This window comes from Muntiacus reevesi, chromosome 20 (genome assembly GCF_963930625.1).
Source record: "Muntiacus reevesi chromosome 20, mMunRee1.1, whole genome shotgun sequence".
Classification (NCBI taxonomy): Eukaryota; Metazoa; Chordata; class Mammalia; order Artiodactyla; family Cervidae; genus Muntiacus; species Muntiacus reevesi.
In genome coordinates, this window is record NC_089268.1 from 26,324,095 (window position 1) to 26,347,559 (window position 23,465).

At 44.5% G+C, this 23,465-nt stretch overlaps 1 protein-coding gene across 2 annotated transcripts in view; it reads right to left on the reverse strand.

Annotated features, from left to right (window-relative positions):
• The window catches only part of CILK1 (ciliogenesis associated kinase 1), a 29,867-nt gene that overhangs the window by 5,120 nt on the left and 1,282 nt on the right, over positions 1-23,465 (reverse strand). The window contains exons 2-11 of one of the 2 annotated variants that reach the window (XM_065913182.1): positions 22,654-22,708; positions 17,913-18,034; positions 16,819-16,898; positions 10,078-10,210; positions 9,080-9,251; positions 8,493-8,660; positions 5,941-6,228; positions 4,681-4,871; positions 4,420-4,568; positions 2,150-2,278 (exon numbers count right to left, since the gene is read on the reverse strand). In XM_065913182.1, the coding sequence (XP_065769254.1) occupies positions 2,150-2,278; positions 4,420-4,568; positions 4,681-4,871; positions 5,941-6,228; positions 8,493-8,660; positions 9,080-9,251; positions 10,078-10,210; positions 16,819-16,898; positions 17,913-18,034; positions 22,654-22,708 (1,487 nt within the window). Of the gene's footprint in view, positions 1-2,149; positions 2,279-4,419; positions 4,569-4,680; positions 4,872-5,940; positions 6,253-8,492; positions 8,661-9,079; positions 9,252-10,077; positions 10,211-16,818; positions 16,899-17,912; positions 18,035-22,653; positions 22,709-23,465 lie in introns of both variants that reach the window. The other variant, XM_065913181.1, reaches the window with a different exon arrangement.

Here is a 23,465-nt window from a genome sequence, read left to right on the forward strand (position 1 = left end):
CTACTTAAGGCAGAGTGGAAAGAACAGTCTGAAGCTCATGTATCAGGAGCTGTGTTGGTCAGCTGAAGCACCTTTTGCAACTTTGGTGACTAAATAAGAAAAATGGAAAGAGGATCAGAACAAGGAAATCACAGACAGAAAAAAGGTAGAGTCAGTAAACACAAGAGAAAATGCTCAACCCTCACTAGTCAGGGGGGCATGCGGGTTGAAGCCACAGTAAGATGCCATTGCACACCCTAAGATGAGCACACATCTGCAATCTTGACGGTATCAAGAGGCATCAAGGACACGACACAACTCCAGCACCCTGCCAGACAGCAGTTGGGCAAAATCTGTGAGGTCAGAGATGAGCACAGCCTTTAACCTAACGTGATCATGTCACACGGGCATACCTATGGGGGCATCAGTGTTCACTCCAGCCACTCTTTCTAACTGTAAAAATGATCGACAACCTTCATGTTTGCCAAGAGACCAGATGAATAAGTTATGTTCTAAGTGTCCATCAACAGACGAATGGATAGAGATATGGTACGTGTATACCATGAAATATTACTCAGCCATAAAAAAGAACAAAATCTTGCCATTTGTGGCAACATGGATGGACTTGGAGGGCATTATGATAAGTCAGAGAAAGACAAATACTTTATGATATCACTTACACATGGAATATAAAAAATACAGCAAACTAGTGAATATAATAAAAAAGCAGACTGACAGATATAGAGAACTAATCGTTGCTAATGGGGAGAGGGAAGAGGAAAGGGACAACACAGGGGTGGGAGATTAAGGAGTATAAATTATTAAGTATAAAATAAGTCACAAGGATATATTGTACATGACAGAGAATATAAGCAATATTTCATAACTATAAAAGGAACATAACCTTTAAAAATTATGACTCACTATATCACACACCTGTTACTTATATAATATTGATCAGCAACTATACCTGAACTTTAAAAAAAGTTATATTCTACTATAAATAATGAATGGTATCATACACATATACACTGCATATGTCATCCTACACAAATGTGAAATATATTCTATGTGTTTAATTGCTGTATATATTATTAATGCATATATGCATTATAATGCATTATTAACATGAGTGGAGATCCAGGATTATAAGCATATAAATTTTAAAACATGCAAAACCATGCTAGGCATTTCTTGTATTCTAAAAAAAAAAGTCGTGGAAATAATAAACACCCAATTTGGACAGGTTGGGGGTTGAATGGAAGGACACAAAGGAAGGAAAGGCAATCGTGTGTGTTTGCAGAGTCTGACTTTATGCGCTGCGTGGTGAGTACGTGGGTGTGGATGTGTTCTTTCTTTCTCTTTCAAACTCCTTAAAATACATGAACACGGAATGGACAAAGGCAGAGGGAAGAGAAGCCCAGCGGTTTACTTGGCATGTGGAAGGGGAAGCTGCGCATGGTAGGTGCTGCCTGTGTGGGATGCATCTGAAATTAATCCATCTACTGAAAAAGCGTGGGCAGCGGCTTCCAAACTGTCCACCTTCCAGCGATGCCCTGGGCTGAGGCTGAGCCGTGAGATGGAAGAGACAAGCCAGGACAAGGCAGACCCTGTGATACCCAGAGGTCACAGACCACAGAGCAGGGCCTTAGAAACCAGACTCTGCATGCGGGCATGCATGTAAGTCGCTTCAGTCACCTTTGACTCTGTGACCCTACCGACTGTAGCCCACCAGGCTCCTCTGTCCATGGGGATTCTCCAGGCAGGAATACTGGAGTGGGTTGCCATGCCCTCTTCCAGGGGATCTTCCTGACCCAGGGATCAACCCGAGTCTCTTATGTCTCCTGCATGGGTAGGCGGGTTCTTTACCACTAGCGCCACCTGGGAAGCCCACCAGATTCTGTAAAGATTGTATTTCCCTCAAGCCAGGGAAGTCTGCTGTCCTCCCCTGCTACTCCTGATGGCAGAGCCTAAGGGAGCTGGTCAAGCCCCCCAGGGGCCTGCTACCAGGTGAGAGAGAGGAGCACAGGCCTGGAAAAAAGGCTGGGGTTTCCACACCAGGGAGGGCCTCATGGTTCCACAGCTTACCATCCCCTGTCTCTCTGCGCTCACCCAGCCACACCCAGAGAACCTGCTTCTTATCATTTAGGGAGTAAACGTCATTACTCACCTGAAGTTATTTTGCTGATCACTGATACGGTCCCTGAAGATTTGCCAGACAAACCAGAACTGGACCACGGATTAGGTGGAATAAAATCATTGCCTGGATTCGGGAGTACACCGTTTCTTATATTTATTCCTAATAGGGCAAAAATGTTTTTTCAAATGCAAAATTTATATTCAGTCTTGTACCACATGTCAGAGATGAGATGAATGCAGAGTCTGATTTGTCAAAGACCTCCTATGGTTCAACAATCCAAAACTGACCTTGATGACGCCACTGGATAGGTGGCAGAGGAAAGATGCTGTCTCTGGGGTGAGGGGGTTGTTTCACTGGTGGGTGGCCTAACAGAAGTGTCTTCACCATCTACCAATAGATCTGTCCACATCTGATGTCTTGACCCCCTGGTGCCATCTGGGGCTTCAGTGCCCCTTGGCTTTCCTACTCACCCAACTTCACAGACCACTGCCTTTCCATCAGCTGCCCAAGTTCTTCTCTGTCCCTTCAGAGTGCCATGCCCAGCTCTGCAGCCCTCTGCTCGCCTCTTTCTGAATTCTGAGATTCCACCCCCTTGCCTCACATGGACCATCATCACTGTGTTGATTCTGGTCACTACCAACACCCGTCACTGACTCCCTCCCTTCTCAGGCTGCCTTGATTTCAGCTGCAAGACAAACCACTGCCCCCCACCCCCAGACCACCCACTTCCCATGGCCATCGGGCATCACGGCTATCTTTCAGAACAGAAAGACTGAATCCATCCTTTATCCTTCTTCTTCCTCTACAGTCAAAAAGAAATAGGTCTCCCTTCAGGCCAGTCTCCTAAGGCCACAGTACCATCCCTAACAAGGTCTGGCGGTATTTAGGAGGCCTGTTCCCAATCCAGGCAGAAGGCAGAGGGGAAGCAGCAAATCAGCAGGGCCACCATCCCCTGCCCCCACCTGTATGACAGTGACAAACTGTGGGTCCCTCGCCCACACCGCACACAGATGGTGCCAACACCATGTCACTCCTCCAGTTACAACCCTTCAAGAGCTTCCTGTTGCTCGTGAAATAAAACCCAAATTTCTTACAAGACCCCAAAGATGCCTCCTATGTCCTAACACATCCTCCGCCTCTGACAGTGGTGGGGCCATGTGCAGCCTCTCACAAGCCAAGCCCTCTCCTGCCTCCTGGCCTTTGCACTGGCTGTTCCCTCTGCCTGGCATGCTGCTCTCACATCCCTCTGTACTTGGAATTCCCTCCCAATCTCTGGGGCCCAGCTCCTTCCACCATTACATCACCCTTAACAACCGCTGTCGCTGTCTGCAACCACTGTGTGGCCACTTCTTTAGGGTCTGTATCCCAAAACTACGAAATATGAGGCTCTACCATCTACAGGTTGCTGGCTAAAGTCACTGCATAGGCTGTGATGTGAATGGGGACCCTGGAAGATTGGCAACCCAGTGGCCCCAATTGGCTGTTTTGTCCACCATATTCTCAGCGCCCCGCATAAAATGATGTCAATACAAATTGGCTGATGGAATGAATCTGTGAATGAACAGTGGGCTAACGCTATATGCTTAGAATACAGAAAGCCTGGAGAGACGCTTGGGCACTCTCCAACTAGAGTGCCTTCACTTAACCCCTGTGGTACATAAAGCCAGATGGGGGCACTAAGCTCCCATCTGGTTTCCTGAGAGCATATAAGGATGGAGAGACCCCGGGCGAGCTGCCTGGCTCTTCCTGGTTCCTCCCTTCCTCAGACTGGATCCCTGTTTCCTCTACCAAATTTCTTATCTTAGGCAAGAAAAGAATGTGAAGCTCGGGACTTCCCTGGCGGTCTAGTGGTTAGGACTCTAAAGAGTTTCCACTGCAGGGGATGTGGATTCCATCCATCCCTGGTCGGGGAACTAAGAGCCCGCATGCAGCGAGGTGCAGCCAAAAGGAAAAAGAAAATATGAAGCCTGTGTGTACTAAGTGGTCGTATCCAACTCTCTGTGGCCCTGTGGACTATAGCCCGCCGGGCTCCTCTCTCCATGGGGTCCTCCAGGCCTGAATACTGAAGCCGGGTTGACTGCCCTCCTCCAGGGGACCTTCCCACCCCAGGGATCGAACCCGAGTCTCTTGCATCTCCGGCACTGGCAAGCAGGATCTTTACCACTAGCGCCACCTGGGAAGCCCAGCAAGTATTTCTATGGTGGTCCCACCACCGTCCAAAACAGACGCTTTGCAAACTCGAGACTCCGGGGACACGGTTTCCCATCAGAGACCAGAGCACAGGCAGGAGGCGTTATTACCAGGGAGGTACCGAGAGTGCTTCAGGTAGTGCTGCTTGGCCGCCGACCTCAGGGTGGGCGTGTCGCGCCGGGGACAGGACGTCCGCGTGGGGGCGCTGTTTCCAGTGCCTACGGGCTCCGCGGGCTTCAGGTCCAGGATGCTCTCAAATCTGAACCGGGAGGAGAAGGTTCTGGTCAGCACGAGCTAGGCAGCGCATCGGATGTGAAGACGACCTCACAAACCCAGAGGCCGTCCGTGCGCAGCTGGGAGCCCACACTTGCCTGCACAGCGTGTCATCGCTCTGCCTTTTCTTGTTTTTCACGTCAATCCTGGTGAAGGATGGACTGAAGTCCGAGTCATCCAAGTCAGCCCAGTCATCGGAATCCTTCGTTGACCTGGAAACGAGACCCCACCTTCTCCTACTCTTTGGCTTGATCTCACCATTTTTGTGCTCCAGGCCAGTGAGAATTTTCTGCGTATACAAGGGGGTGGGGAGGGGGTGGGGAGGAGAAGCAATATTTGGCATTAGTGAAGCTTGCCCAAGAGTAAGCCCCGTTCTGAACTTCCCCGGTTGTGTAGAGGAGGGCCCAGGGGTGTAGCCTTCCCCAATATGCACTGCTTATTGAAAAAGGCAATGGTGGGAAACAGTCCCTGACCTCTCTCACTTATCCTGCACAGGTTACATCAGTTTCCATTCAATGGGGACACTAAGCTATGTAAGTAAGTCTTTAAAAAAGGACATTTAGTGTACTTCTTGCATAGGAGGAAGGCGGCTGGATTCTCATCCAGGGCTCATCTCTGAGAGAATCAGCATTATTGACACTGTCCTAAATAGAATATAAGAGAATGTAACTAAAGTATCAATCACCTGCTGTTTTATAGAAAACAATGCAATTAATACCTTATTTGCCTTCTCAGCAGGCCTGGATCCTATTTAACTACAGAATTAGCTACAATAGGAAACTTACAAGCACACACTGCTGCTTTACGTGGGTTGGGGTCAAGTGGACAGTCTGGAGACACCACCCCCATAATTCACAGGCAGAGCTAGAACCTGAATTTAGACCTTTAACTACAAAGCCAAGGCTCTTTTCACAATTCCATGACATCAAAAAGACCAATCTATTGTAATTAGACCTTACATGCTGAAAAGAAAATATTGCATGCAGGTAGTACGGCCAGGGCCTTCCCTGGCAGCTCAATGATGAAGAATCCGCCTGCCAATGCAGGAGACATGGGTTGGATCTCTGATCCGGGAAGATCCCACATGTCACAGAGCAGCTACGCTGTGCACCACAGCTATTGAGCCTGTGCTCTAGAACCTGGGAGCCACAACTGCTGAGTCTGTGTGCCTAGAGATTGTGCTCTACGGGAGAAGCCACTGCAGTGGGAAGCCCATGCACTGCAACTAGAGAAAAGCCCACACAAGCAATGAAGACCCAGTACCATCAAAATAAATAAATAAAATCATTAAAAAAAGAAGAAGTGGGGTCAGATAAGGAATAGTCCGACAGGACTCCTGGGTGAACTGTCCTGCTTACTGCCTGAGGATGCTTGGGGTGGAGGGATGGCAAGAGCAGAGGGCTGGGCTTGTCCTCCGGAAGGTGGTCTGTCCTGGGAGCCTCGGCTTTGTAGGGGTACACGAGATGCTGAGGGGGCTGGCTGGCTTGATGCTGTCTGGAAGAAATGCGTGTGTGTGGCTTGGCTGGGGGCTGGGCAGGAGGGACCGGCTTTACGTGAGGTGGTGCGGCCGCCTTCTCCAGAACGTCCTTCTGAGATTTTCCTGACTCCTGAAGGCTGTGCGCGGTGCTGCCCAGGGGGTGCCCCACCTGGAAGTAAGGATATCGAAGAGCCTGGAATGACACATGAGGCTGTTTCAGAAGAAGAATCTGGCCAAGAAGGTTGACACCATTCAGGGTTGCAGGCTAGGTTTCACATTAACCAGTCTACTGCAGTAGCTTGCCCAAACCAACTAGAAAACAGCATCCTGAATCTGTCACACCCCTTGTGATTCTCCTTGTCCTAAATAGTGAAAAATGTCTGGACTGGTTTCCACACTCAAAATTATTTGGGTAAGGCAGCCAGGTTCACTGCTATTCCCTTTGCTACTTCTGCCAATATTCTGGCTTTGTAACTCATTTGCTATGTTAAATACAATATTTGCTGTCTTAAATACAATATTTCACCATTCTAAGTTCATTTCTTCATTCCACAGAAAGAAAATAAATAAGATGGAGAGAGGCAATACAATGATCCAAGAGGACTCTGAAAAATCAAATATAAAATAAGAAGATACAGACAAACAACAAGGGTTTGCTGTGTATCACAGGGAACTATCTCCAGTATCTTGTAACTACCTGTCATGGAAAAGAATTGAGAAAAAATATGTAAAACTATCACTTTGCTCTATACCTGAAATTAACACAATACTGTAAATCAGCTATACTTTAATAAAAAAATAATAAAAATAAGTAGGTACATCTGCTTTAACATCGGAAATGCCAAGAGTGTCAAACATACTATAGTTAAACCTTGTCCAAAGATAATTGGCTTTCTGCATCATCAAGGAATAAATCTTAAAGTGCTAGGGTTTGCAATTCTCTCTGAAATATTCCCTAGTCTTTTTGAGTGGAAGTCACTGAATATAACATAACCTTTCTCAGTGACTCTGGGTCCTAGCCATAAACACCTGTAATGATGATAAGGAAGTGCAGATATAGATGCAAATAACACGGACACTGCCAAAGAGGTCCTGGACTCTGACATCTAGCTCAGGAAGTCTTCTCTTTAGTCCCAGGTATTTTTTGCAAGTCTCAACTGAACTCGGGGTATTTTTAGCTTTTCGGATACTATTCCTAAAAAGTAAACATTCTTCTCTTGGTTCCTTGTTACTGAATCTTTTTATTTTCATAGCCACTATGTATCCTTTAGAAAACTGGGTTCATCAGAAGGCTTCCTTCTGTGGCCTGAAAACACTTGTGAATTTCATCAGCAGAAGTGCATTTCTGAGAAGTGCATTTCTGAGCGCTCTCTAATCTTTTCTGAGCCATCTAGAGTCTTGGCTCTTCTTTGAGCCATTGGAAAGTTGCTTTCCCCCCATACCATAATCCTCCCCCAACTGTCAGCTCTCAGTTCTCACAAATTCTAACATCACACAGGCCCTGTCTTCAAGTGACTGTCCATCTAATTACAATTGGTCTCCTTTTTCATCCTCTGGGTAATGGATTTATCAATGAGACAAGCTGAGAAGGGGCCAGGTACAACGCAAAAAGAGGCTGGCCGGGGGCCTAGGAGTGGTTGAAGTCCATAGCACCACATGCTTCCTTTGAGTGTGGCTTTATAATCTAAGTCAAAATGGCCTGAGGGAGGGCAGGTTGGAAAAACAGGAGCCAGAAGGCATGTCAGCCACACGACAGAACTGTTGTTGATGGTACACTGTCTGTACTAGCTACTGGTGGAGTTAATAAGGCAAATCACATTAACTTCCTCTTTTTTTTTTGCAAATCACTTAAACTTTCTCAGATCTAATTTTTTCATTTATAGAATGAAACCAGTAACACCTATCTCATGGAGCCTTCGTGGGATTAAAATCACGTAAAAACATACAAAAGCATTTGCAAACTGTCAAGTGCTATAAAATGCTAATTACAGTTATTTTCCTAGTTCTCTCCCTCTGTCATCTGTAAAATGAGTGATATGGATCTTACAAGGTATTTTCAAACTACCTTTTGACAACCAGTACTGCCTTATAAAGACTCTTGTTATATATCACCCTAACTCAGAATATATTTGAAAACATTTGCCAAAGACAGGTGGATATATCGGTTTTCATTTCCATGTATTATTGATATATGATGTGAACTGTATAGCAATTTTCAAAGCAACTATGTTGTTTAAACCTTTACTGCTTTAGACATAAAGAGTTTCAAACTATTTTGAATTCTTACACCTTAAATAGTTCACGATTAGTGGTATTCAGTCCTATTTTTCACCCATATTACCTAAGAAAATACTTCCCATGATCTATACAGGAATCATTCACAATTAGACATGAACTTCATGAGGACTGCATCAGAAGAAAATGGAAGGAAACCTGACTAGCTGTCGGCCGTTTCTTGGGATCCCACTGCAGCATGTCTCTCAGGAGCTGAACTGCTTCGCTGCTGGCGTTTGGAATGAGGGTCTTCAAGTTATTGGGCACACACTGGGGCCAGCGGAAGTTCATCGCACTGGACAGTTGGTAGCCTTCAGGCCAGTCAGTCTGAAAGAAGGAAAAGGTAGAGAGTGTTCCTCAGCCAATTGCTGAAATAGGACTTTATATTCCGGCACACGTGCCCATAACAGAAAGGTGACTTGTCATTACCACATCCCTACTCACTATGGTGGGCCATCCCAGAGGTAGGTGCGAATCTGTGACCGGGCTTATAAAGGAGCGGAGGAGGGCCGCGGCACATGTTAGGAGACTTCTGCGTGGATAAGAGTTGTGGCCATGAGAGCGCAGAAGGGAGCAGAGAGCAGAGGCGTGGGGAGAAAAGCAGAGGGAGCCAGGAAGTCTTCCACTGCAGGGTAGGAGGAGGGGGCGGAGGACTACCAAGGCGAGGAAGATTCCAGAACGAGTCCGTGCTGCCCAGGGAGGTGGCCGGGAGCACGAGAAGCTGCTGCTTTGGCCCACATCATTACCTTTTTGGGTGTCCCCAGTACTTGGCAGATTTTGAAGATGGTGTCAATCTCACTGGCCCCAGGGAAGAGCGGCCGGAGGGTGTACACCTCTGCCATGATGCAGCCCACGGCCCAGATGTCGATGGGCGAGCTGTAGCTGGTGGACCGCAGGAGCACCTCCGGGGCCCGGTACCTGCAGGACGGAGGAGAAGCTAGTTCCCATTCAACAGCCAGAAGCAAACTAAACACACTATCAGCTCTCCAGGAGAGCGTTTGTGTACTTCTGTTTTCTGTCTTGTTCAGGGCAGTGTGTTAACTTGTAAAGCCAACAGCTGTGGCTGCAGCATAAAGCTGGGCTCTTCTGTATCACGAAATTTTCTGTTGAGCATTTCTAGACAGGTCTCTTCTCTACAGCATCTTTGAGAAATACAGATAGTGAGAGAGCAGGCAGAGAGCAAGCAAGAGAGAATCTAGAATTCATCGTCTGTAGGCTCTTCTTGGTCATGTCCAACTGCTTAAATCGAATGCTTAGGGTCTGAAAGTTTTAATAACACCAGTTTGCTGGTTTTCCAACAGGTCTTTGGAGAATCTTTTACACAACTCTTTTAGGAAACAGTCTTTAGGAAGCTCTATATACAGAATATTTAGATTATGGAAAAGCATAATGGATTTCCTATAATATTTTTTATTGAAGTATAGTTTATTTACAATGTTGTGTTAGTTTCTGGTATACAGCAAAGTGATTCAGATACATATGTATTCTTTTTCAGATTATTTTCTATTACAGTTTACTACAAGATACTGAATATAGTTCCCTGTTGAACTTGCTTATAAAGTTATTTACAACACAAGCTTTTAAAGCTTGTACAATACCAACATTCCTACACATAGATGTTTTCAAACGGTGTTCTTGTTATTCAAATGGTGGAACAGAATTTGTGACATTATAATCAGTATAATTGCATGGTTTTTAAATATAAGAAATGCAATTAAATCCTCTTGAGGAAGATTGTACTCACCATCTGGTAGATACATAGTCTGTGTATGGAGGTCTTGATCGGATTTCTCGGGCCAATCCAAAGTCTGCAATTTTCACAAGTTCGGGTCCCATACAGAGGAGGTTCTCTGGCTTTAAGTCCCGATGGAAAAAGCCTGCAGGGGAAGTGGAAAAGGAATTCAGAGGCAAGATTGTGTCTGCATCACTCTTTGCAGCTGTATTGCTCTTTTCATGACAGTGATAGTCTGGTATGACACCAAAGGCTCTGGACATTCATCCCAATAATGATAACACAAAGCCCTTTGGGCCATTCATTTTCCTTTGATGAATTCAAAATGTCAAATTCTTCAAAGTTGTCTTCATAATTTTTTTTTTTTCCAAGAGAACAAACTTCTTTCAAAATACCAAAACTCCATTTTGGGCTGAGATAACCTGGCAAAAAGAAATTGTCACTCTAGGAAAAAATACCATGCGTACGTTGCCCAAGTCAGCCAGAAAGAATTTGAGATTAAAACCATGGTACTAGGATACTGGGAGTTTACACTGCTGCAGAAACACAATTACAGTTTTTGTTTAAGAAACAAGGGATCTATGGATATGACGTACTCATATCTGAGATCATGGTGTGTATCGCAAATATGTCTAAAGGTCAAATACTGATTACTTTGCCCAGTGAAGAAGCACAATGTGGATCTGTAATCTGCATTGTGAAAGGCAGAGAGAACTCATCAAATGGGAAGCCTGTCTCAGCTACAGCAGGGCTTCAGGGGTACATGCAGGAGAGACCCAAACACCCGCTGATCAGCATCACACGCCTCTGAAAGACCCAAGCCTTCCTCCTGAGGAATCACTGACAGACATCATTCTGCATGAGTCTAAACCTGAATGGGTCACCAAAACAGGGAATACAACTCTGTCAGCGCTGCTGATGGGGTTATTTGTCATCTACTATCACAACCAATGCCGTGAAGCTGGATTTGAAGTAGCACATTATGGGAGGAAGTAAGAGCCATCACTGACGTGCCGACTGTTCCTCAACCACCTCTGTGCTCATGTGCTCACGTCTGCATCGCTAATGTGCCTGCTACCCCCTCTCCAGACTCCCATCTCTGATAGGAGGCACAACAGCTGATGTTACCCCCATATTAACCTGTCCCAAACCACTCTTCTTCTCTCCCAAATCATCTCTCCTTCTCAAACTTTTGATATGATATCCAGGTAGCTTGTAGTTATGCTGGATCCATCTTTCCCCAGACAGTAAGAGTTGGGTCACAGTTTTCATCGAAATACTTCCTTTGGGTCCCTTCTGCCCCTTCTCTGACTTAAAAATGTGTAAATATGCATGCAGTTAAGAGAATGGGATCTTTTACCAGTGTACCCAGGAAGCCTCCATGACCCTTGAAACATACGATCTATAGGTGATAGTTTCTCTTCCTAAACACTCAGAGCATCAAAAGCATGGAAAAAAGAGATGACACACATCATTTTCTTACCAAACAGATGGGAAAAGTGAGTCACAAGGGGATTAGGGCTGAATTAGTCACAATCCCACCAAGCAATGTGTCAGAGCTCTTGTACTGCCTGGCTCTGTTCTGTCCCTCTCAATCCAGATGGCAAAACCTTGATTTGTGGGGCTGGTCCTCTCAAGTCCAGACTAACCCTCTTTCCTCCTCTTAGACTGCCCTTTGCTCCTCTAGTTGGTGTACATTGCTATTTCCAAACTTAAGTGGCATTTCTCTGACACTGAAACATCCTCCACATCCAGGTCCCACTGCCACCTTCCCGCCACCAACTATAACACTCACTCAACAATCCTGCACCTTCTCTTGTCCAGAGCATCCTGTCACATCAACTGTACTCAGATACAGGCATGATTCCTGCACTCCAGACCCTGTAACTTGCTCCCACCCAGGTCATGCTCTGGTATATACTGACAAACTGCTCCCACCAGTCAAGCTTTATTCTTTCCTGCTAACTATTCTTTAATCCTACTTCCACAGAGGATGTGAGCACTAACGAAATGAGGAGAGGTAAGATTCTGGTTCCTCATATCTCCCTCTAGCTTTCCTTTGATCCTGAAGGATCAAACTTCAGGCCCCAAATAAAGTATCAGAGAAAAAATGGCTAGGGGAAAAGTTTAATTGCAAACAGACTCTTAAAAATGACTAATGAAAACTGTATTTGTCAGCTGACATATGTCATCTGTCATACGGTATTTGAGAATAGGCCTTTATAACTAGGAAGCATTTGTGAATATGTCTGTAGAATATCTGGCATGAGTAACAGCAACTATGATCAACCTTAAACCCATGAGTTCTGTTCATTAATCAAAGGTCTAAGGCCCTCTTGTCAGGCACCTTTACTCTTCATCTCTATTTTAACAACGCATCACTATTTTATCACTATGAGAGGCAATGCTTCCTAATAGTTTAGTAGGCAGACTGATTGGGTTGCCCGATTTCAAATCCCAGTTCTGTCCACTGGCTGCAAATGAGTTGCCCCCTATAAAATGGGGACATAACAGCGTCTATCGGCCTTGTGGGGTTGTTTTGCAGGATTCATGTGTTAATATTTCGCAGAGCTTTTAGTGCAGTGCTTGGCACATCCGCACCTTGCAGGAGCTTGTCATTGTTCATAGCACCTCTCTTCTCATTTTATAGTCTCGACAACCTGGCAAAGGGGGCAGGCAGACACCCTAGCTCCATTTTTTTTGCAAAAATTAAAGTTCATGAGGCTGGTGATGTGCCGCCCCACCCCTCCCCCTGCCAACTGTGAGGAGGTGGCGCTACGCTCTGATCTGATTCCTGGCCCAATCTATGTTCTGCTGATGTGTGCACTCGGGCTTGTAACAATGAGCCCACGTCTTCCTCTGCGCTTCTGATTCACAATGAAAACCCTTATAGCTGGGTTGTTCCCAGATCATGAAACAGCAAAGTGCTGTTAACACAGAATCTTCCTGTTTGAAACTGTTTGGCTTTCAGAACACAGGAACAGACCTTCATTTTAATTTCAGGGTACCTCATGCCAGTCGAATAACAGAGGGATTTTTCTCTTTCATCCTGGCAGAAAATGTGTTGCGCTTTCTTTTTCACTAACAACCCTTGGGCAAGAAAAACATCAAGCCACAAAGAAGGCTTTCTCCTCTCCACATTCTGTTCATGAGGAATCTGATAGGAATAGACGAAAATAACCAGAGAATATTTAAACACTGTGGATTTCTATAGTGCACCTTCCTACTAGGGAAGTTAATTTCACAGATATTACTGAATTTAAACCCACGGTGCTTTTATCAAGAAGGCCGGGAGGGATAGCAACACACAGAAAGGCCAAGGGCTGACTCAAGGACACGTACAGCAGGACAGGGGTGAGGCACGAAGCAGAGAGCCACCTCTTTGGGCCAAACATTTTCCTTTACGCCACCTAAGGCACTTCAGATTTCCTGCATGGATATTTTTAAGTGCAGGGCAAGGGTGAAACACACTTTGCATTCATTATTTAACTCCTGCAAAGTACATATGCCTTAGCATTGCTCTCAGCACCAATGGAGCTGTTTTCATTCCCAGTAGGGGGAGGTAGTCACTGACATTAACCACGGCCATGGCAACCACCTGCGGCTCTGTGCTCTGCTCCCCAAGGAGTGTGCTCCCAGGGACAGACGCACCTTCACACAGCGAGAACCAGCCAGCAGGGAAGAGCCTGGAACTCACAGAACAAATCTGTGAAGTGCTTTCGATTATTTTTTTTTTCCATGACTGGAGGAAAGGAACTGTAGAAAGCTCCAAAGTTCAGTCAACACCATACAAAACCATTCGAAAGTGTTCAAAAATCATTTATGAATGAAAATGAGATAGAACCCGCAAAATAAGTATCTATCCCACCTGCAATTATTTTTAATTAATTTAAAAAATTAATTAATTGATTTTACTATTTATTTTTGGCTGCACTGGGTCTTTGTTGCTGCGCATGGGCTTTCTCCAATTGCAGCGAGCAGGGGTTACTCTCTAGTTGCGGTGCATGGGCTTCTCACTGTGGTGACTTCTCTTGTTGCAGAGCACTGCTTCTAGACAGCCGGCTCAGCAGATATGTGGTCCTAGCTGCCCCGTGGCATATGGAATCTTTCCAAGTCAGGGATTGAACTGCGTCCCCTGCATTGACAGATGGATTCTTTACCACAGGTCCCCTGGGGAAGTTCCCCCACCTCTAATTATCATCACGACTTTCTTCACCTCTGATTCTCTGCTCTCTGTGAGAACAGACAGGTTTTTCTAGAGAAGCATGGCAAATGGACACAGATATGGGAACTAGTCTCCACTCTACTGCTTTAAGGCAGCAGGGCCTTTGGCAGGTCTTTAAACCTCTCTGAACCCCAGTTTCCTCTTCTTTGAAAGGAAAAGACACCATCTGTTCTCTCTACCTGAGAACCTGGCAAGGAAACACAAAAGGCAATGGATGAAATGACATTAAGCTCAAACCAGAGCTGGCACTTAGCTGGGGGAGAGTGTCCACGAGAATCTGAGGAAGAAGCATGGTGCTGGGGTTAGAAGAGCAAAGGAGGTCTGGCCACCATGAACTGAGCCTTCCCTTGCACCATTTCCGAGTACAATCCAAGTATGTAAGGCACGCAAGGGAGACTGACAATGCAAGGTTCCAAAGAGCTGTTTTCATACAATCATTTGTGGATGCTACATTACTGGATATGGATATGCATTGTGTGTGTGTGCATATATGTGCCCTGGTGGGTGCTGGGGGAGAGTAGATATGTAGATGCACGTGTGCATGTGTACTCACAGATGTGTGCATGTGTGTGCACATATGGGTGCATGTCTGTGTGAGCATATGTGGGTTGATTTGATGGGATTTGGTAGAGACCTGAATAAAAGGATGTAAGTTCTTCCTGGCAACAACTGAGCCTCACAAAAAGCAACAAAAAGGAAAGGAAGAGAAAGCCAACACGTGTTAACTTTCTTACAGAACCACCACGCAGTCCTCTGAGCAAAGAACCCTGGTAACTGAGACACTACGACGGGTCCCTATCTGAACATGTCTAGTTGACCTTTCTCTTTGGAGATTCCCTTTGATTTCTCACCATTTCTTTCTCCTGGACTCTCAAATCTAGTAAATGCTCCTTCTCCTCCTATCTGTCTGTAAGACACCAAACCAGAAGTTTTCAGCATTTTGCAGACTCATACCATCCCTTGAGAATTCTTGTGTCAAAAGCGTGTCAACCTGTGTCAGTGAAATCAGAGATGATACCTGTTACTGAAGACTTTTTATAGAATTGGTTCATGGGCTTGCATATCACTCTTGAATTATTTAGCACATACCCACGTCTTCCGTGGATGGACAGCCTGTTTGTCTGTTTGTATTTTGTTTGACCTCTAAGCATGAGGTGCTGTTTAGGGGTCACAGGGAAGACTGGGAAGGGTCCCAGACTTACCATGTGGCACAATGTCTTTTTCCCTCGCGGCCAATTTGCGTCAAATCTGAACTGACTGTTATCAAACGGCTTCTGCCCAGCTTCCTTGTTGGGTAATGAAACCCATTTGCTGGTGCAATATTTGCAATGGCAGTGATACCTTTAGACTGGGAGGGAACAGATTTCTGCCTGTGTGATATCAGCTTGCCCATCTGTCTGGACGTCAAAGCCACCCCAAATGGGCTCCTGAGGCACTCCCTACCCTCCTGGTAGACACATGTGTCCATCCCGAGGCTCCGTGTTCATAAGAAGGTATCAACTCAACCTCAGCTGGGTCTGTGGCCAGTTAGTAACCCAGACTAGTAATGCCTCAGACTACTAATCCTACTCAATACTGTACAAAAGCCCAGCTAAGAACAACAGTGATAGAGGATTTCCTGACGGGTATGTGACCATCCATTCCTCTGGATGCTCTAAATCTCTCCCTGGACTCACCAGACCATCCCTAGAGTGAATCATATTGGGCCCCAGTAGGACCATTTTCTCTGATCAGGTGATGTAATTGGCCTATGTTGAGGGAGATGACCTGGAACTATCTCATGCAACCCACTGCTGTGTTTACTGTGAAGGTAACGCTATGTAAAGATCCATGAGAGAAACCTCTCTGGTATCAGTACCAGGAATAACTCTGCTTCTCTTGGGCAACTGAACTGTTTATACATTGGAAAGACCAAGTGGGTTGGAATTGGTACTGTTTCATGTTCTGCATTGTCTGACAACAAACGCAGACTGTTTCTTCTACTTAAATAAGACTTGCTGACATGTATTTCATGGAGTAACCTCACCCCTGGCTATATCCATGCCATGTTTTGCTTTTTCTTTGCATATTTTAAGTGCATTTTATTTTCCTGGATTGCACAAATCTCATTAGACCACTTTGCACCCTTCTGAACAAGCTGAAATTAAATATACTAAGAAAATGAGAAACCACAGCAAAGCAGTGCTAGTTAAGGGGGGTTAAACATCATATGTGGATGGAGCTTGTCTGAATTCTAGATGAGGCTTCTCATTAATACACCCGTTAATGGTCAGAAATAATTCTTCAACATATAAGTAACAAGCTTGATGTTAAAGCCTAGAGAGTAAGAACATGCAGAAATGATAAATAATGAGGGAAATTCAGAAATCAAGCTACAGAAGACAACATATTCCAAAATCCATTATCAGCCTCCCAACTCTTCAACTTTTTCTGGGAGTCAATTACAAAAGACACTGATGCATCCTACACCCTCTACCTGAGGACAGCATTTCATTGCTATTCAAAACCACAACACTCCAATCACCTACCGTGTTTGTGAATAAATGCAAGTCCTTGCAATATCTGATACATGATATTTCTTATAGCAGACTCGGGAAACAACTTATTTCTGTGTGGGGAAGAGGAAAAAAAGTTATAAATCTCCATTTATGAAATTTGTTTATCAAAACAAACCCCCTGTTCTCAAATTCTTAGCATAACCAAAAGAACATAAGAAAACACTTGCTCACATGCTAATTTGATCATATTTTGGATCATAAAGACCAAAGAAAAGCAACTGCTTATCCACGTAACAGAGCATACCTTATAAGTACCAAATATATTCAGTTATGTTACAAAGAAGAAGCGATTAAACATTTAATAATAAATCTAGAAAAATTCCTTCCAATATATCTTATAAAAAATCGCCTCTCTCCATAATATAATTAAAGTGTAACAAATTTTTGATGGGGAAACTCTGAGGTCTTTCACATGAAGGTCTTAGGAGATGCAGTGGATACTGACATTTTCCCCCTGGCTGTGCAAGCCATTCAGCTTCACTGCTATTCCTGACAATGAAAATGGTATTTGTCCACTGAAATTACTCAGAGGGATGCTCCAAATGGCACTCATCTGCCACCAAGAAAATGTGCCCAACAGGTTCCACATGGTTCACTTTTAAAGTTCAAAATGACCATTGCAGGTAAATTTTTTATTTGTTTCTTTGTCTTCCCAGCATGTGTGCCCTGAGCGCTGCAGCAAGACAGGCACTGTAAGGGACCTGGAAGTATCTGACGGATGGCTCAGAATGAATGAATCCACTACACTTTTCACCTATAGTTACTCAGCCCATACTGTCCCATGGAAAGGAGAACTGCAGAGTTATCTGTTAAACCTCTGAGCCTGTTTGGGTGAATCACCCAATAAGACATTCATAATGACTGCTCTGAAAGCAGCTTTCTCCCCAGCTATCCCAGGGCCTCCCAAGCAGGACTGCAGGTGGGGCCCCTAATCTCCTGGCAGTTTTAAACAGCCAACCTCAAGCAGAGGTTGGTTTTGTTTATGCCCACCATAAACAAAAGCAGAAAGAAAACACATGCACGTTGCAACATTTATTTCTAAGAACATGATGACCACCCTGTACCTTTCTTTAATGAGCTGGTAAAGATTCTCCTTCATGTACTCAAAGATAAAATAAAGATGATCATTTTCCCTGATAACTTCTTTTAATTTTACTACATTGGCATGGTTGAGCTTCTTTAAAGACTGAAAGGCAATGAACAAAAAACACCATAAAAATTAGAGTTAAGTCTGTTGTTGAAAAAAGAAAAGCAATCCCACAAACAGGGAGAAGCACCTAATTCTAGAACTGCAGCAAAGTGGCACAATTCATACTACACTGACAATATTTTAATAAATGGTATTTCTCTGAATTGGTAGTAACTTTAGGTAGAAAAACTATTTCAATTGATGAACCAGGAGGTAAGAACGTGCCCATAACTGGAGCTGCTGGCTTCCCCTAGCATAAGGTACTGCTGCTGCTGCTGCTAAGTCGCTTCAGTCGTGTTCAACTCTGTGTGACCCCATAGACGGCAGCCCACCAGGCTCCCCTGTCCCTGGGATTCTCCAGGCAAGAACACTGGAGTGGGTTGCTATTTCCTTCTCCAATGCATGAAAGTGAAAAGTGTAAGTGAAGTTGCTCAGTCGTGTCCGACTCTTAGCGACCCCATGGACTGCAGCCTATCAGGCTCCTCCGTCCATGGGATTTTCCAGGCAAGAGTACTGGAGTGGGGTGCCATTGTCTTCTCCGAGCACAAGGTACCGGGCCAGGGCTATTTTAGGTGTATTCCCTCCAGGTGATGAAATTCACACCATGAAAGTGACCAGAGAGGAAACCACTGAGGCTTTGATTGATATTGGAGAGGCAGCTGCTGGGAGCTGAGGTCACCAGCCAGCAGTCTGCAGACATGCTGAGCAGGAAATCGCTCAAATAGAGGCTGACAACCCAATTCTCTCAACTTTCTTCTGACTCATTTGTGTCCCTGGGACATATAGCTCTTCTTACAAGTTCAGTGTTAAAGAAGAAGGCAAAGAAGGAGGGAAGAAGGAGGAGAAGTTTCATTGGAAAGACCATGAAGTGAGATGAGAGACCTCTGCTTCCAAGAACAGCAAAGGCAAAAAAAGTCAAGCGGGGGATGAGGAACAGAGTGGGTGGCTCAGAAAATGGTGAGTGACCTTCTGCACACATGTGGTTTTTCTCTTCCTAGAACATACATGTGAGTACAGCCATGTGCAAGCTATTTTCTGTTTGCATCACTAGCTCTGTCCACAGTGAAAAAATATGCTTTCATAACAGTGAGCAGCAATCCAATTCATGTGCGATGACCAGACACCCAACTGCAGGTTTGCTCACCAGCTGATCAGAATTTGACAGACCGTCCCTTTCAAGAATGCCTCAAGGAGTCACTGTGGCAGTGGGTTAAGCCCTTTAACTTTTTCTTCATGGAGACGTGAGTCTGACAATAATAAATTGTAAAGCTCAGTTTATCTCTGAACTTCCTTCAAAAGAATATTCCTTCTATAAAACAAACAACCAGAATGTCTAAAGATGAAAGTGTTAAGGTAGTGTCCAAACCTGGAAGGATACTTGGTAACAAGGCACCCAAGGGGAATGTGTAATGGGACCCAGTTACTTAGGCAGCTGGGAAGAGGGAGGAAATATGGCCAGTGAACAGGAACAAAATAAGATGTCTGGAACCTCTTCTCTGAAAGACAAGCTTTTGCCAAGCATCTTTCTGGCAGGAAATCCTCAGCTATTTTGGCCAAATGGCCAGATCCTGATTACTGCTTCTAGTTGGGTTGGATTTTTGGTTTTCCGTGAGTAGCAAACATGGCTAACTTGTAAGCATTCACCAGACTCTCATGGACTGCAGTCGTCTTTCCTGTTTCTTTGCTTAAAATGCACCACCAGCCATGGCTAAGGCATCTGGTGGATGAATAGCAGGATGAACTGGGCAGATTTATTCGGAGGAAGACGAGGTTGGTTTTAGAGCTTTGAGAGAAGAGACTTCCAGGCAAGGAGTAGGGCACCTTCTGCTCTTAGCCAGATGTTTGCTTTGAGAATGAATTACCAGTCCAAGTCTAAGAGTGGCTGCAGCTCTCGCATCTAAGTGAGGTTCAGGGGCCAATTAAAGTCTCTATCAGTTTAATAGAAAAAGAATTAATATAAAGAAAGGACCAATATTGTGGAGGACCTCACATGACTCATTTTTGAGAAATATACTTCCAGAAAGAAGGCATCTTGTTTTGGCTTGACAAAGGCTTCCAAAGAGAGAGAGGCAGGTCAGCTGCATCAGGCAGAGAAGAAGGAACACAACAGAGATGCTTCAGGGAGGAGTAATCTGCAGGCTCTTGAGTGGTCGCTGAGTCTCACCCACATCACTTAAAGAAAGAGTCAGGCCCAGACAAGCTAGGCCAAGGGGCAACGATGTGTCAGGAGGGAGACCCTCAGAGGTCGGGTGAGGACGTGGCCACCTAAGAGAACTGCCTGGATGGCAGACCCTGGGCTTGAGACCAAGCCTCGCTGCCTAGAGCTCTATTTCTCTCCAGCAAATTACTGAGTCTCTGGGTCTCAGGTCTTGTCATCATGAAACTCAGGATGCTAAGACCTTCCTCAACAGCTGGTTGTGGGGGTGAAGTAAGACCGAGCGTGGAAAGCACCTAAGGTGCTGCCTGGCCCATAACAGCTACTCAGTAAATGGTAGATGGTGTGTGAAGAGCTGAGTGCCGGGGAGATGAGATGTGTGGGGAGTGGGCTCACACAGGCCATGAGCTGTGGTTTCTAAGTGGAGGGGTAAACGATAATTATGACAGAAGAGGGAGAAACAATGAGCCCTGGGGGAGGCAGACAATCTAGAAAATTCAGGTACTCATGTCCACTAAGCAGTTGGATATACGAACCTGAAGCAGGGGTCGGCAAACTTTTCTGTCAAGGGACAGACAGTATATATCTTAGGCTTTCCTGGTGATACATAGTCCCTGCTGCAACTACTCAGCTTGGGCAGTGTGGCCTGAAACCAGCAAGCAAACGGACATGGCTGCATTCCAACAATTTTTTAAAAATAAAAACAGGCAGTAGGCTATTTGTTGACCCCTGATCTAAAATGCATAAGTAAGATAAAAGATGTGAAGGGGCTCTTGAAGGAAGGGGAATGAATAAAATCCCTTGGGAGAAGTCAAAGCAAAGGAAAAAAATTGCTGAGAAGAGAGTGTGAGAAATTATCATTATTTAAAGGGTGAACTCCATATATATGTGTTAGTATACTGTATTGGTCTTTATCTTTCTGGCTTACTTCACTGTGTATAATGGGCTCCAGTTTCATCCATCTCATTAGAACTACAATATTGTAAAGTAATTAGCCTCCAACTAATAAAAATAAATGGAAAAAAAAAATAAAGGGTGAACTCACACAACCATTGGTGAAAGGCATGAAAGGAGGAAAAAGGTGGGTCAAAGCAGAGTTCACAGACACAGGAGAGGAGGGGAAGAGAGGAGGAAGTGGTTCACAGACAAGAAAATGCCTGAGAAAATGATCCTGGGCTTGGCAGCTAGGAGAGCAGCTTGTGGCTGTTAGGAGAGCAGCTTCAGCACAACGCGTGATTCAGTGAAGTGCAAAGTCAGTGGTGGGGGGAAGTGATGGCAGAGGGGGAGTCTGGAAAGTGAGGTCAGGAAGAGGGATGGGTGGGGGGTCCAGGGGAGGGAGGGCTGAGTCTGGCTGAGTCTAACAATGGGCACATTGATAGATGGAAGACAAGGAGCCAGTGGAAAGGAGTTTAAAGATATGGGAGTTTAAAGTTCATAATAGCCAAAGGAGTCTCAATGTCCATCGATGGATGAATGGATAAACAATATATAATACATCCACACAATGGACTGTTAATCAGCCTTAAAAAGGAAGGAAATCCTGACACGGGGATGAATCTTGAAGACATTCTAAGTGAAATAACCCAGTCACAAAAAAGACAAATACTGTATGATTGCAACATGAGGTACCTAGTGTAGCTGAATTCATACAGATAGAATGTAGAATGGTGCTGGCCAGGGGCTGGCGGGAGGGATTCATGGGAATTTTTGTTTAATGGATAAAGAGTTTCAGCTTTGCAAGATGAAAAGAGTCCCGGAGATGGATGCGGCTGATGGCAGTACAATAATGTATATACTTAATGCCACTGAACTGTACCATTTTTAGGTCAAATACGCAATTCTGAATCTATTTTGAGCCCTCTGGGTTCTAGCATGGGACACCTTTGTCATTCCAATAGTGTCTGCTATTTTTCCAACTATCTACCTGGCAATCTGCCATTTTCCTTTGAGTTTCTGTTAACCTTAATGCACAAGCATTGTTTGTGGAAAATGTGCAAAAAAGCTTTCCTCAGAGACAATATGATTACTGCATATTTCAATTTCTGGATGGTATGACAGACTTTCTAATACCGTTTAGTTTACTATGTAAATAAAGTGATGCAAATCTTTTAAAAGGTGTTTAAAAAGGTAAATATTATGTTATATACATTTCATCATACCTTGAAAGAAAAGGGACATTAGTGAGAAACTAGTGAAAGCTGAATAAATCTGTGGTTAACAGTCTATTACAAAGATTTAAATAAAGTACATGAATACACACACAAAAAAAACTTTAAAAAAAATACATGTACTAATGCAATACCACAATCTTCTTCTCGTAGCTGTTAACTGTATTGTTATCATCTGCCTCCTTTTTCAGCTTCAGTGAAACAATTCTAACTGTATCAACTATAAACCTACCGTGTATAAAGCAATTTTAATCAACCATATGTAAGTTATTCCCTCATGTGTTAATAAATACCTTGACCTCCCGAAGGTTCATGCATTCTTCCCAGGAATAAAACTTTCTTTTCATTCTAAAAGAGAAGAGAGAAACAAACAGCACACTTATTCCCAGTAACAGGCTATGCTTTATCTTTTTAAAAAAAAATGTTTTCATTCTGGACCTAACGAAGAGTGCTTAAAGTGGGTTCCAATTTCTACCAAATATTATACTATCCAAAACAGCACTTTACTTAGAAATCTGGCAGTGCAATCAATTTTTCAGCACAAAAGTTCCCCAGGAGAGTCAGTACAGGGTACTGCAAAGAGGTCTGGACTGATGTGTTGCTCTGTCACTAATCAGCTGACCATGGGAAAATCCCATGGGCTTATTTTATCTAGACCAGAGCTGTCCAGCCGAACTTTCTGTATTGGTGGGAATGTTCTGTGCTGTTCAGTATGGGAGCCATCAGATGCACGTGACAACTGAGCAGATGGAGTGAGACTACTGCAACGCAGAAACTGAATTCTTAATTTAAATTTTAAATTTAAATGACACATGATTACTTGCCGCCATGTTGGACTGCACAAGGTCAGGTCCTCTGGTACAGGGGTTGGCAAACTATGACCCATGGGCCAGCTCCCCCTGACCATCTGATTTGATACAGCCCACGAGACAAGAAGGAAACTTATCCATTATTTTACTGTAAAAATATTTATTTATTTATTTGGGTCTTAGTTGCTGCATGTGGGACCTTCACTCTTCACTGTGGCATGTGGGACCTAGTTCCCTAACCAGGGACTGAACTTGCATTGGGAGCATGGAGTCTTAGCCACTGATCCACCAGGGAA